At 38.3% G+C, this 14,474-nt stretch overlaps 1 protein-coding gene across 1 annotated transcript; it reads right to left on the bottom strand.

The window, feature by feature from the left end:
• Positions 1-2,145: 2,145 nt before the first annotated feature.
• pde11al (phosphodiesterase 11a, like) lies at positions 2,146-14,474 on the bottom strand. The gene is made up of 20 exons (XM_026185539.2): positions 13,549-14,474; positions 12,636-12,794; positions 11,489-11,578; positions 11,149-11,289; positions 10,936-11,000; positions 10,649-10,781; positions 10,425-10,500; positions 10,272-10,339; positions 10,072-10,164; positions 8,158-8,208; positions 7,829-7,975; positions 7,639-7,746; positions 7,204-7,313; positions 7,033-7,123; positions 6,133-6,233; positions 5,823-5,900; positions 5,665-5,728; positions 4,707-4,781; positions 4,549-4,632; positions 2,146-4,457 (listed from the first exon to the last, which is right to left on the bottom strand). Exons 1-20 carry the CDS (start codon positions 14,320-14,322, stop codon positions 4,212-4,214), a joined length of 2,754 nt encoding a protein of 917 aa, XP_026041324.2. The 5' UTR covers positions 14,323-14,474; the 3' UTR covers positions 2,146-4,211.

Genomic DNA, 14,474 nt, shown 5'->3' on the forward strand with positions numbered 1-14,474 from the left:
TCAGTATTCCAAAGAGACAGGGAAATCTCAAAGCCACTGCATATCATAAATACAGATGCTGTCTATTTCAGTCACATAAACTCTATTAATATCCATACGCACAAGAAAATCAAACAAAAACACTTTACTCTACTTTTTATGAAAGACATAAGAAATAAATGCAACTTGAAATTAGAAGCATTAATTTCCAAGTTTAATGACATTCAGGTAGCAGATGTGGACAGATGTTGTTTTGTTATCTGTGATGCTGCAGATATGCACAAGCAACGTGTTTGGGGTTTTATCAACAGTGAGAGAAGCCACACCTACAGTCATGTGAAAAACAATGTGTTAACAGGCCTGTATGGAGCCATGTGAAAAACTACATCCATGCTGATTTTCCATAAAAGATTAAGAGCGTATATAGCAGAAAACTGTTTCTTATCAAATGCAAAAACGGAAGTTTGGCAGTTTGCTGGTCTGGACAAATTAGATGTGTGTTAACACAATCTTCACAACACAAGGAATGGACATCACAGAAAATTCACCATGAAGTCAGACTGTGCAGTGCTGCGAGAAACTGCAAAAAACCTCAGGGTCTACAGACCTCAGTTAGCGTCTGAAATGTTAAATTCCTAACAATTCAATACTCAGAGAACGAGCCCATCAGCCTGTTATGTTATGTTATTGTGATTCCATAGGATGTCTTATTGAAAAAATAAAACTAGTGTTGTAAAGCTTTCCCCATGCCCTTTCATTTGATATGTTACTCAATATTGTTTCTTAAAAAAAATTTCAAGGTTAACATTGTTACTGGACGCTAACAGCGACTGTCATGGTCAAATGCTTAGCCAACCTAGGTACTTAGCTCCCCCATGGCCTGGTATACTGATGTAAAGTTTGAAGATGATCCAAACCCAAACTGTGAGTTTTTACTTCAAGTTATTGCTGCTAAAACTGTTCCTACAGGCTAATGAATCATGGGGACTGCATGTTTAATTGATTCATAATCTTCCAGATCTCAGCTGCCTCAATGTGCTTCAGTGAAAGAGTGCATCAGCGTCATCCTTGGCCACATATGAAAGCACAGTGCATTGTCACATTAGGCATATTGTGTATATCATTTACAGTGGAGAATGTACTTGATGGATTATCATATTTATTCATGTATTTTATTTTATTTTTTTTGCCAATAGCCTTACAACAGTAACAATAAATTCACATCATGGTGCTACTTCCTCCTTCCGAATGTCAGTAAACTTCACAATTGTCAGACGGTCTGATATAAAGAAGCAGCTACTGTAATTTTAAACAATAGCTATGACATAACTCTGGTTACATAAACACCAAACAAACAGTTTTCATGCCACAGAGTTTTATTCACAAAACCAGATGGAGACACATTTAAAACTTGCCTCTCCTTTTTGTCTGAAGTGAAACGCCGTCCTGTCTTCTCTAAGAATTTATTTTAGGGAATAATTATAAATATAGAGCCTGGTGTATGAAAAATAATGAATGTATCATTTTGGTACAGTTTGTGATCTAAAATAGAAATCTGTATCTGTTCTCGACAACAGTAGTGCAGTAGCAACATTTCGTATTTCCGTTGTAATACTTTCATGCAAAACAAATCTCATTGGGCAGTCGAAGGCATCGAGATAATGTCCAGCGTCAATATTAAATATGATGCATGCAGTTTCAACACAATCACCATGCATCGGCAAATAAATGAAAGCATAGTGTAAAGTGCCATGAAAGAGTATTTGCCCTATTCCTGATTTCTTAGTTTTAGTATTCCTCAGACTTAAATGTTTCAAACCATCAAACAAATTTCAATATTATAAAATTAGGAAAAGATAACCAGAGTAAATACAAAATGCAGTTTAAAAATAATGATTTCATTTACTAAAAGCCATCCGTACCTACCCAGCCGTATTTGAAAAATTAATTGGCTCCTAAGCAAAGTAGCTGTTTGTGCCACCCTTGGCAGCAGGACTTGAAATTAAGCATTTGTGATAGCTAGCAATGAGTCTTTCACATTGCTATTAAGGAATTCTGGCCCACTCTTCTTTGCAGAATAGTTTTTATTCAGACAGATTGTAGAGTTAGGATGCATGAAGAAAGCATCTCAATTGGATTTCAATTTTTAATTTTTTTTTGGAGCCATTGGACTTGCTGGCGTGTTTTGGGTCACTGTCCTGCATTGTCTTTAGAGCACAAACTGATGGCTGGACATTCTCCTCCAGGGTTTACCAGAAGAATTCATGGTTCAGTCGGTTACAGCAAGTCGTCCAGGTCCTGAAGCAGAAAGCACCTCCGGACCATCACACTACCACCACCATGTTTGACTGTTGGCATGATGTGTTCTTTTCCTGAAATGATGGTTAGTTTTATGTCAGGTGTAATGGGACTCAAACCTTTTAAAAAAGTTCAACTTTTGCTTCATCAGTCCACAGAGTTTTGACAAATGTGAGCTCAGCTATGTCCTCTTCCTGGTCAGCAGTGGTTTTCTCCTTGGAGTTCTCCCATGGATGTCATTTTTGTTTAGTTTCTTTCTTATTGTTGAATAATGAACTCTGACCTGAAGTGAAGCAAGTGAGGCAAGTGAGGCCTGCGGTTCTTTAGATGCAGTTCTGGGTTCTTTGGAGTAATTTTGTTAGGAAGGTTCACCCTGTTCCAAGTTTTCTCAATTTGTGGATAGTGCTGTCCTTACCGCTGTGGTTCACTGGAGTCCTAAAGCTTTAGAAATGGCTTTGTAACCCTTTCCAGACTGATAGATATCAGTGACTTTGTTTCTCAGCTGTTGCTTTTTGAGGACTTTTAACCTACTTCACTTTGTCAAATAGGTTCCATTTAAGTGATTCCTTGATTCAACAGGTCTGGTAATCAGTTCTGGGTTTAGCTCATGAAACTGGACTCAGCTTTTTTCTTTTATATGAAAACGCGGTTAATCAAATTATTTTCATGATTTTCATTATTTTCAATGAGGCAGGCCATGACTTCACATAGATTAGGTTTGGCTAGCTTTTTTCCTTAATAAATGAAGTCATCATTTATCATTTCTTTGATTATCTGAAACATGTAAGTGTGACAAAAATACACAAAACTTAGAAATCAGTAAGGGGGAAAATACTTTTCATGGCACCGTATATACTGTATGTACACAATCTGCTTTATGAAACTTCCAGTTGGATATTTTTCCATATTTTATATGTACAACACCGAAATCTTGTAAAGGCCATAGTACGGGCACTGAGGAGTCTTCTTTTTTAGCGAGAGTAAGACAAACTCATCCCACTGTGTGTAGTTTAAAGACAGTAAACAATAAAATTAGTAGCATACAGTTGGGGCACATGTAAAGAGAAAGTAGATCTAACACTGAACTGAACACATGGACTTATAGGCATTCATGTATTTTTCTCAATCAAGTGAGCATTCATTAAACATTTTATGAGACTGGAAATTAAACTATCCCGCTGCAATAAATTATTTTAAGACCCATTAAATAACTACCTAACCATGATATAACACAGACTCACACACACAGAGAGACACGTGCATACAACAAGCCAGCAGACTTTAAATTTTAACCCTGACCTCTTGTTTGAGTCTTTGACGCATATCTGCCTGTTTTCCCCCAGAAAATACACGTGTTGCACACAACAAGCGGCTGGCCAAACAGTTCAATTAACCCACAAACACTGAAAATTACACCATATAGCCAAAGACTTGCAACTGAGGTACCACAGCCTTATCCAGAACACAATCATGCTCCAGTAAACATTCATAATGGCAATTTATATGATTTGTCACAGTGATTCTTTTTTGTTTTGTAAAGGCATTCCAATAGTTTTGGGATTTCTAACACAGTTCCCATTAAAAATATTATAATATTAAGAGACCTTCTTTGGTTTCTTATTCATCCTTCATTCTTATTCAATTCTCATTCATCCCATGACAAGCTCTCAGTTACATCTGAGAGCTGAGGGAGGTCTGAGGGAGTCTGACCAGTAGGGATAAAGCTCAGTCCTGAGTTTAACGTAGTGCTTGGGACACCTAGCAGATGAAAGCTGCTTTTCATTTACCAATAGTGGGTAGTGCATTTCTCATCAAATCAGAGGACATTTGAATGTTTTCAACTTAATGCAAAGCTTGCCAAACACTTAGCTTATTTTACTTCTTTCCTGCAGATGCTATGTTTCCATCTCCTTGTTTTCTCTGCATCTTTGATCCTAACTGCACTTTGACCCAAACACTGAGTTTTCGACTGGCTTCGCAGTTTCTCTAGACTCTAGGTTTTCATTGTTTTCTCCATCTTCTTCACCTGACTCAGTGTTCTGACCTGATTCTGTACTCTGATTAGACACCGAAGCTCTGCGTGTCTGCTGATAGGATGAGCAGAGATCCTGCCATTTCTTTCGATTGGCATCGATGCCATCCATCATTGGCTGTAACTTTCTGTTGAGTTTCAGCAGTGCCTGGAGAGAAAGAATGATATTAATAGTTTAATTACTATTACCTTTTCATAAGACCTAAATGCTTAACTTAAATCATAAAGGGTTGTCTGACCTGGTAAAGAGGTTTACAGATCCCATCAATCCATTCAAGCTGTAAGGCAGGTAGTTCATCTTTGCGATTGCGGTCAAAGATTGCCTAGAGAGAGATCTAGTTATATTAAGAAAATTGTGGAAAATTGTGTGACTGACTTTTAAAGCTTCCTTACTTACTGCTGGGATTAACTTAAGCTCTGACCTCTCCCTATCACCTTGCTCGAAGAATTCACTTGTAACCAGCTCTGCAACCTGTGCAGATCGAGGGAAACAAATTAGTTAACTCTAAAAATGATGTACCAGTTTGCTGTTAATAATGGCTTAAACGTACTTTGTTATTTTGTCCTTATATTAATTTAAATTAAATGAGAAGAACAATTATCTTTCTATTAGTATGGTACTATTATGGGTCATGCTAACGCATCACATGCATTATTTTAGAAAAAAAAAACACATGCACAGGACTGTAAACTAAGCTTTGGAAATATAATTTGGTTGTGTATAAAAAAAATCAAATGAGTGTTTGTGTCCAAGTAAAATTAAGTAAATGGATTAGTGAGCTAATTTAATTTAATGAGAAAGCTCTAGGAAACATGCATCCTTGACCTAGATAGAACAACTGTATGGGTCAAGGATGCAAAAAAAAACTTTTTAAATGGCCTTTAGGAAGTGCCCTTATGCTCTTTTTGGAAAAGTCCCAAAGAAACTGAAGCGATGTTTGTGGCACTACCTTAGATGGATTTTTTAATCTAATCTATCCTCCAGTGTCCTGTACCTGTAACATATTCATGACATGGATATATTATAAGAATCCTCTTAATATAGCCATGGCTCAGGGCCACTAGGAAGCAAGTGCATATTCCGGAGTGTATGGAAAAGACCTTCTTTGGTTGTATTGCAATTATGTACTTCTTAGCATATATTGGGGAAAAAAAGAAGATGTATCACAATAAGGATTATTATAAATGCAGCTTCTAACAATATCACAATGCCCTGGTGTATAAGGTCATGTACACAACCTAGCATCCTTTCCGGCCATTCGGACCCATACATAGCAAGAGCAGCTGCGTTAATAATTACTATCAGTGATTAAAACATTAGCAGCCTGGATGAAGGGATAGTGAAAGGCTCAAACCTGTTTGGATATCTTCCAGGGACGAGTGACTGCACCCAGATCGCATGCTGTCATCAACATAGACCTGTTGATGACATTAAAGCTCATTTCCATCTCTTTTTTTTAAATTCAGTTATAGTTTGTGTTATTTTGATTTATTTGTATATAAATGTAGAAACCTGAGAACTTCTCTGTGTCCTTCATCAGTCCAGCTGAACTCTCCAGACAGAACATATTCAAAAAACTTGGTTCTGCGCCTTGCAATTAAAAGAGATAATCAAGGACAGAAAAAAAAGTTGAAGCACAATTTGTCCCCCTCCCCATCTTGGTAACCACCCAAGTGGAAGAGCTTTGTAATGACAAAAAAATGTGAAAATTATTGTTCAGAATATGGTAATACATCCAATAATTTATAATGATGTATGTAAGTTTACAAGTCACAAACTATTTTGGCCTTGAATGCCGTGAGGAAAAAAAAGCAACACTTACTCAAAGTGCAAAGTAAGGTCTGTGGAGAGAATAGCCTGCTTCAATAGTTGCATCATGTTGCTGTACTCTTTAGAGCTTAGGTTTGCAAAGATATTGTGACCCTGTGAAATAAAAACACAATAGCATGCAATACAGTGGGTACACACGCAAAAGCAGACGAGGATGAGTAATAGTGGCTAAAATGTCTCCTTAAATCCAATGCACCGGTAAAGTCATTGCTCACTGTCAAAAGAAGCTCCCTTTAGAAATGTTAATTAGCAGCGTGTTTGGACTTTCTCTGTCCGCTGCTAAAAGAAATCGATAAAAAAACACGGATCCCAATGATCAAACTGATTTTCACCTGAGACAAAGCAGCCTCTCGACTTTACTCGAACTCTTTAAACAGTGGCTTTCTGTTAGCCTAATGGTCTCAGTCCAACACTTTTAAATTGAATGAAGTCTGTGCATTTGTGTTTTCTGTTATTTTGAATGTGTTTTCTTGCTGAGCTGATGTTTAGTTTAATCTAAAGGGACAGAAATTGCCGACTAGCCTCAGGCCATAGCATGTATTACTGATCCACAATTGAGCTGATTAAATAACATTTCAAAAATACACCAATGTCTGTCCTTGATTTTTTTTTTTGACTCTGGTATTTTCGTTTCATATTCAAACCGCTATCTATAAGAAAATAAAGAAAAAAATATTAATTTATCTATCTAACTGACACCATATGACGTTATTTATTCAAATTAATCATCAAGATTTCATTAAGGATTAAGTAAATATTATTTTCTTTTATCAGTTGGAAGTTACAGAACCTTGAACAAGGAAAGCAAACTATTAAGATAAAAAAAGAAACCTCTGCAAAAACATAAGAATTACATGGAATTTATCAAAAAATAGAAAAATATTAGCCTGACCTCACTTTGCAGGATCATGACTGCATGGTTGAAGTGATGATGCTCCAGGGTGGCTGATGTCCCGTAAAGCAGGGCCAGAGCAGAACCTGTCCTGCAGGAACAACAGAGTAGTTACACTTCTCTGCATTAACAAGACACCAGTTCCAAAATCCACAGGCCTCTGTGGCGTACTTAGCTTGAAATGCATTGTTGGTGCCTCTGTGGTCTAAGTCATGGCACAAACAGCCAACCATCAGTGCCAATATCTCTGCATCTGACAGGACATCCTGGAAACTTGCTGTCTACACAATGCAAAGCAGATGGCCACATTCTTACTGAGTAATTTTAAATCTATTCTGTTTCATTTATTTTAACTAAATATTTAACGTACTTTTATAGGATATTTTGCATCAGTTAGGATAGGATAGGACATAGAAGCAACCCTAAGCAATAAGAGACCAAATCCACCACCATATGACTTCTTAGAAATACCTTGGATATACCTCTTAGAAATTTTTATATAGTTTATTCCATAGATCTATCTATTTGTGGGCATGCAAAACAACTTTACATCATTGCTTCTGTAAGATATACATCTGACTTTTTTTGCTCTATGTTAAAATTTACCGTGATCATAACGAACATGCACTGCGACACATTGAAAGCATGCCTCCAGTTATGGTATGCCACAGTTCGATAGTTCTTCCTCACAGTCAGAAGCCAGCGGCACAAAACCTACAGACAGATATACAGAAGGTATGATCATGTTTATGTATGGATGGATAAACATATTACAGGGCACATTTCATGGCCTTACCTCATAGTCAATTTTAAACTTTTGGACAACACCAAGTTCCAGAAACATCCTGAGAGAAGCCGTGATCATGGCGTCGTTGTCCAATGAAAAGTCGTTGAAGTGAAACTCATCAATGCCTAACTCACTGCTCAGGGGGATCTTGGCAGCCTTAGGGGGAGAGGACAGTGCTGTCAGTCACAGAGTGCCACTGAAGGATGACAGCATAGGCAAACAGCCTTCCGGTTTACGTTGCACCTTTATCTACTGACACATTTCACTATTTTCCTGATGTTGGTATAGTGCCTTTATGCATTATATAATGTTTTTATTTGATTAGTTCTGAGGATTACCTTCAGTCTGTCAACTTCCACCTTGGAGCAGGTAGCGTGATAGGACAACATCTGAAAAACAGAAAATAATGCAAAACACTGATGTATTAAAAAAAAAAAAACTGTCCCAGATAGTGAGGTGATGTCATGAGGGGATGGCCTAAATAACATAAGACTAGCTCTCTAATGTACACTCACTGCTAAAAAAGATAATTAATATTTACCAAGAGTGTTGATGTTTTTTATCTGTATTCACCGTCCTATGTAATCAGATCAAAGTAAATATGTATCTGCTTTTAAAGCCAATTTGTTGCTATATTTTGGCGTCTCTAATCACAAAAAAATCCATCAGGTGATGAAAGAAACATCAAAGATTGTGTGACAGAAATACAGCTGTGTTTGTTGTCCTTGATGAAAACTGAGCAGACCTGCACGTGTATTTATCATTAATAATTTAAAAGCAACTAAAATATTTATGGTAAAGAAGAGGAATCATGTTTTCTGAGGATAATGTGACTGCTCAGGTTAGATACTGGGCACTGGAACAGAACGCAGACTGAGACACCAATGAATGTAAAGAGCCTCTGCTAAGATTAGCAGTAACAGTGGTGACACAGCATTTTTCTGGAATCGATAATTTCTCATACAGGTAGTTTGAATTCATTTTACCGTGTGTCCTAAAATATGACTTTTCCCACAATAAATATAGACCCATTTATGAATAAGAGTTGATTGGATTATTGCTACAGCTTATATTGTTATTGATACCATTGACCATAGTATTTTACTGCAGAGATCAGAACACACTGAAAGTATTAAAGGAATCCAGCTCTGCAACAGCGCGACTCTATCTGATAGATTCCAATTTGTGTGTGTAAATGGAGAGTTACACATAAAAGTTAGTCATGGAGCTCCACAGCGTTGCATGCTGGTATCAATACTTTTAATATTTTACATGCTTCCCTTAGGCTGTATATTTAGAAGACATTACAGATATTTCCATTGCTATGCAGATGACACTCAGCTTTATTTACTCATTCACACTGTCCTGAATCTCTAAAATTAGCAATATTCTGTTTCAAAGTGATGCTGAAAAGCTACTTCATGCACTTATCTAATACTATTACTCTTGTAATTCATTATTTTCAGGGCACTCTAAAAGCTCCCTGAAAAACCTTCAGTTGATCCAAAACAAGAGTACCGACAGGGACCAGAAAGAGAGATCATATATCTCCCATATTAGTTTCTCTTCACTGGCTCACTGTTAAATTTAGAATAGAATTAAAAATAAATTTCCTTACATACAAAGTAATCAGGTAAATGTAAATAGAAGGTAGTAGTAAATATACATCAAATTACAGTACCATATTTTCCTAACAGCTCACCTTTCTATCAGGCTGCTGGCCTACTTTTTATTTGTAGAGTTTCTAAAAGTAGAATGGTAGGCAGAACCTTCAGCTTTCAGGCTCCCTTTTTCCTTCGTACTCTTATAAAATGCTTCCTTATTTAGGGTTGTGTGATTGATGGGGTTTTCTTTCTAATTTTGTTGGGTCTTTACTCTTACTTTGATGCAACTATAGTTGTGAACTTGCACTATATAAATAAAATTGATTTGAATTGATATCAGATTATACTACCCATTTGATAGACTGGTAACTTGTGTAAACCACTACTCTCCTGTGTCAACTAGAAAGGCTTCAGCTCCTCTGCAACCCTAGTTAGAGAACTGGTTAAGAAAATGGATGGATGGATTACATGGAATCATCAAAACATAAAAGAAAACATAAAGTAAAGCGCTGTACAAATACAGGCCATTTACCATAAAAGAAAACTGGCACATGACAAAAAAAAAGAAATTATTGTATAGAAAAAGATACATAAATATCTTTTATCCTCCAGAGAGACATAGAGTGATGGATAGAAGAACAGGCTTACATCCAGTGCTACAGACTGTTTAGCCCATGTCTTCTTAACTTGATTGTACATCATTGTGTTGTTGATTCCAAGGCCACAGAATATCACAAATGCCTGCACACAAACAACAGGCCAGAGGAAAAATATGAAACATGAAAAGAACCTGCGGATCTACAGTGTCACAGTGCAGACCAAACAGAAGGTTGCTAGTGTAGCTTAACCTCAAATAGCCTCTGATCTGCATCATCGAAGGTCTTCCTGTCCAGGCGGTTCAGAATTTGTGCAACCCCTGTGGAAAATATACATAAATCATGACTATAACATGAGGACTCGTTTCCAGTGAAACAAAACTGATTATTTTCTGGTTCACTTACCAATTATCTGATGAGTTCGATTCCAGATAGGAACACATAACACTGATCTGATATGAAACCCTGAAGCTTGATCTGCCTGCAAAGAGAGAAGCCATTTTTTACTTTTTTTTGGGGGGGGGAACTGATATTCTTGCAGTGATAACAACGGTGCAAATGACTCATATTATCTGACTGTTTTTTAAATAAAAGCCTCAGATCTGATAAATACACTACACTGTGTATACCTCAGCATCAAAGCGTGGGTCCTGGCACACATCACTGATGTTAACAGGCAGTCCTGTTGAAGCCACCAGCTCAGCAATACTGTTATTGATTAGCCAGTCAGAACAGGATAACTTCTCCATGCTGATGTGGGCACTATTACAAAGAGGAAGCAACAGTCAAACATTAATATACAGAAACACTGACTACAAATTTTATCACAGTGAAATGCAAGTCTTCTTTTAATGTTAATCATATTTGTGTTTATTGTAATTCTGCAGTAGTGATCTATGAGCAAAATCTCCTTAACCTGATGTCACGGTCCACATTGCACAAAGGAGACATGAGTTCAAATGTCTTTGAGAACTTCACAACCTATGAGAAAAATCATATATCACTGCAATCAGAAATAAAGTCATTCAGCAAATTAAAAAAAAAAGGTTATAATGACTTTGGTTTAGTTATACACTGAAAATCAAGCAGCAGATGAATCTGTGAGGAAATGGGAAAAGAAAGGTCTCACAGGTGAGTCAATGTCCTCCAGAAGAAGCACAGAGCAACGTTCACACTGCAGCAGAGTCAGCGCTCGCTGCATGATCTTCCTGACAATCTTTTCCAGGTCGGTCTGTTCCTCAAACAGGTCATTGACCACCTCCAGCAAAGCCTGTAGCAGCAACAATAAACACCGTAACTTCATTTGTTCATTACACAAACATATTTCCACATTCCTGATAGAATAGCACGCTGCTGAAGTTAATGTAAGCCTAACTTGTGAAAGGCAAGCATACAGCATGTTAATGTGTTTTGGAGTGATTATTGTGTTCAGTTATGTTTTTGTAAAAGCACAGTTTAAAACTTCTCACCCTGCTCCTTTCATACTCCTTGCGAGACTCTGAAAACAACTTAGCATTGGAAATCGATATTCCACAGAATGGTAGATACATCTGCAGCACCTGAATGAAAGCACAAAAAAGTGGAGAAAGGCATGCACAATGTCTGCATGCTAATAATGACATAAAGCCGAATAAGAGAACCAGAAAGAGTAAATGCGCATACAAAGATCATGATGGAGTCAGCTGCTTCTCAGTGCAAATTTCTCTCAAATAGATTTGCTGTTAATGAAGTACTGATTCAGAGAAAGAGACTTAGTAAGACATCAAAGGCCTTAAAATGTCTGGACAAGCTGCCGGATGAAGCTTTTTCTCCTCCCTATTTTTACAGTCTTTGTTGCTGAAAAATAGTTTCTGAGGTTGCTCTGCCAAAGTTATATTTAGTGCTTTGTTTTATATACACTTGAAAAAGAAGCTTAAATCTCTCACAGCTTCTTTGAAGTTGAGCGTTAGAGCATACTATACGGATTCACAATGCATTTATTTCCACAAGTTTTTTCTGCCACCTTGTGGATGAATTTGTCAGTGCAACTGGTCTGAACGCAGAAGCAAACTTGTGATTTTTACAAACTGCAAATATCAGCATTGATGCAGTTTTTTGTTTTTGTTTTGTTTTTACCAAACCCTCCAATCTCCAGGATGTACGAAATATTATTGTCTCGTCAGCAAACTCTGAGAATTAAATTGTACTCATAAGCAGCGGAGCCGTAAATGAAGCTATAACACACATATATTCTAGTAAGCCCATTTCAACTGGAACAGGGAGCAACTGAAAGTAACACTTTTCTTACTGTGTGTATGCACAGGCGAACGTATTTAATGCTCCACGCTTGAGTAAAAGCTTGACCTCTTCTCTTCCATTTTCTTGTGTTTTGATTCCAAGGGAACACTTTACCCCTCTCCGCAGCCATTAAGATGCAAATTACAAACAATATTTCCAGTTGCATGGCAAGTGTTAGTGTTGGGTGGTGGGGTAGACGATGCACCAGTTAAATTTAACTCCCTCGTTAAATGCCCTTAATGGCGCGATAAGTAATATTGAAGAAGATGAATATGAATGTGAAGCCCGCTGGTACGACAGGCGAATGATTTTCTTCTCTTCAGCATAACAGAGCCTCACCTTCTCGTCATCCTCAGTAAATGGGGTGCCGATTGGATTTTTGTTAATAGCTTGTACAACACCTATGACTTCTCCATCACTGTTGCAGATGGCCATACAGAGGATGGACTGAGTCTTGTACCCGGTCAGCTTGTCAATCTCATCACTGAAGCGGTGATCCTGGAATTGTGGTTATATAAACATACAGGCTATTACATATTTATTGACTGGAGTCCACATTAAAAAACACACACACACATCCCAGCTCTACATTCCTTCACCATATGCGCGTTTGTCTCGTAAAGCCTATGATAAAGCATCCGCAGCGTTTAGGTCTGACTCTTGGGCTTGTAAATTTGAGTCTCTGTTGATTGAAACTGTTTTTACTATAAGCAGAGAGACTCTTGTACCCCTCACTGGCACGTACCTATGCTGCTGGAGTAGTAGATCGCATGTTTCCTTAGTTTCCCAAGCAGCCCAGGGCGATGATATAATGATGTGGTGCTCAAGTCTAGCATATAATACCAGATTTAGTTTGTGGGGGGAAAAAATATAGTGATTGGTTTTCCTTTTCTTTGACTATTGTATTTTTTGTATCCAAAAGAACCTGCATTTGGTATTCGGAACGACGTGCGCAGTTGAAGTTCTGAGGAGTGGGATAGTTTTGCCAACACCTGAATACCTCTGCTGGCAAAAACCAAAACAAAAAAGTCCCATTACTTTGAAAAAGACACACATTTGTGGATGCTTTTAACTTGGGAATGCAGCTGAAAGTGGACCTGAAACCTGATGTGTATTGCAGAAATTTTTCTTTTACTACTACAAAACTCGGGTCCAATACCCGACATCATCATGTACTGATATCCGCCAGCTTAAATGGACGCACATAAATTAAGAATACAAATTCTATTGATCATAACGGTGTACACTTTACCTCATATGCGTTTGAGATGTTTACAGTCTCCCCGTGCTCTGCCACATATCCAATGATACCTTTCCCCCATGGCACTTGCACTTCATTGGAGTTAAGAGTGCTAGATGATGGTCTGACTGTAGTGCCTGAATGCACATCAAAGAACTTGGAAACCAGAGTCCTCTTGTGAGGGGGTCCTTCAACGAGGAAAAGCGAACACCTGTCTGCATCCACAAGAATGCAGACATTGATCAGGATTTTATAACTCAGATTTGTTAAGTCCAACTCGTTGGAGATATCTTTCACGAGCTCTAAGAAAAACTCCCTCTCGTTGGTTTCTTTAAGTCTGTATTTATAGTCAATGGCGCTGGATGCGTACTGAGGCACATTGACCCTGGACTCCAGCAGGGCGCTCAGGATGTGCGCGGTAGTGGGAGGCAGTGAACTGGCTTTACGCAGGAGCGCACGGCGCCTCATGCTGGACTGGGACTCGTGTTCGCTCAAACTCACGTGCTCGTCGTATGTCCAGTGTGCAGTGGTGGCTTTGGACCGAGCAAAGTTCCGTCGCAGCTCCATGTGGGACGATCTGCGCCGGAGTCCGTCAGCACTGGTCGGCCACAGTGGGTCCATGGCAGCGCCCCGCTTCTCCTCGACAGAGGACACTTTCGACGGCTGATGCTCCTTCAACCACCTGCTAACCTGGTCACATTTGGCTTTCCGAACGAGATACTCCTCGAACAGATCCGGGTGGCAATCCAAAAACGCCTCTATATCCGAGAAGTCAAACGCTGTCATAGTGAAAGCAGCTGTGAAGACCAAATGAGATTCTTAAATGTAACAGAGCAGGAGTTAGATGGGAGTGAGGGAGTGAGGCAGCTACATTCGAGCTTCACAGAGAAGTGATGAGCTCAAAACATTTTTATATGCATTCCTAGTATGACCCAGTA

Source organism: Astatotilapia calliptera, chromosome 11 (assembly GCF_964374335.1).
Source record: "Astatotilapia calliptera chromosome 11, fAstCal68.1, whole genome shotgun sequence".
NCBI lineage: Eukaryota > Metazoa > Chordata > Actinopteri > Cichliformes > Cichlidae > Astatotilapia > Astatotilapia calliptera.

Bases quoted from the DNA above. Each gene is read 5' to 3' on its own strand.
- pde11al (XM_026185539.2), bottom strand. From the start codon at position 14,322: ATGACAGCGTTTGACTTCTCGGATATAGAGGCGTTTTTGGATTGCCAC. The intron at 12,795-13,548 runs GTAAAGTGTACA...CCACAATTCCAG, and splicing joins ACATCTCAAACGCATATGAG to GATCACCGCTTCAGTGATGA. The intron at 5,729-5,822 runs GTTTCTACATTT...TGTCATCAACAG, and splicing joins GGACACAGAGAAGTTCTCAG to GTCTATGTTGATGACAGCAT.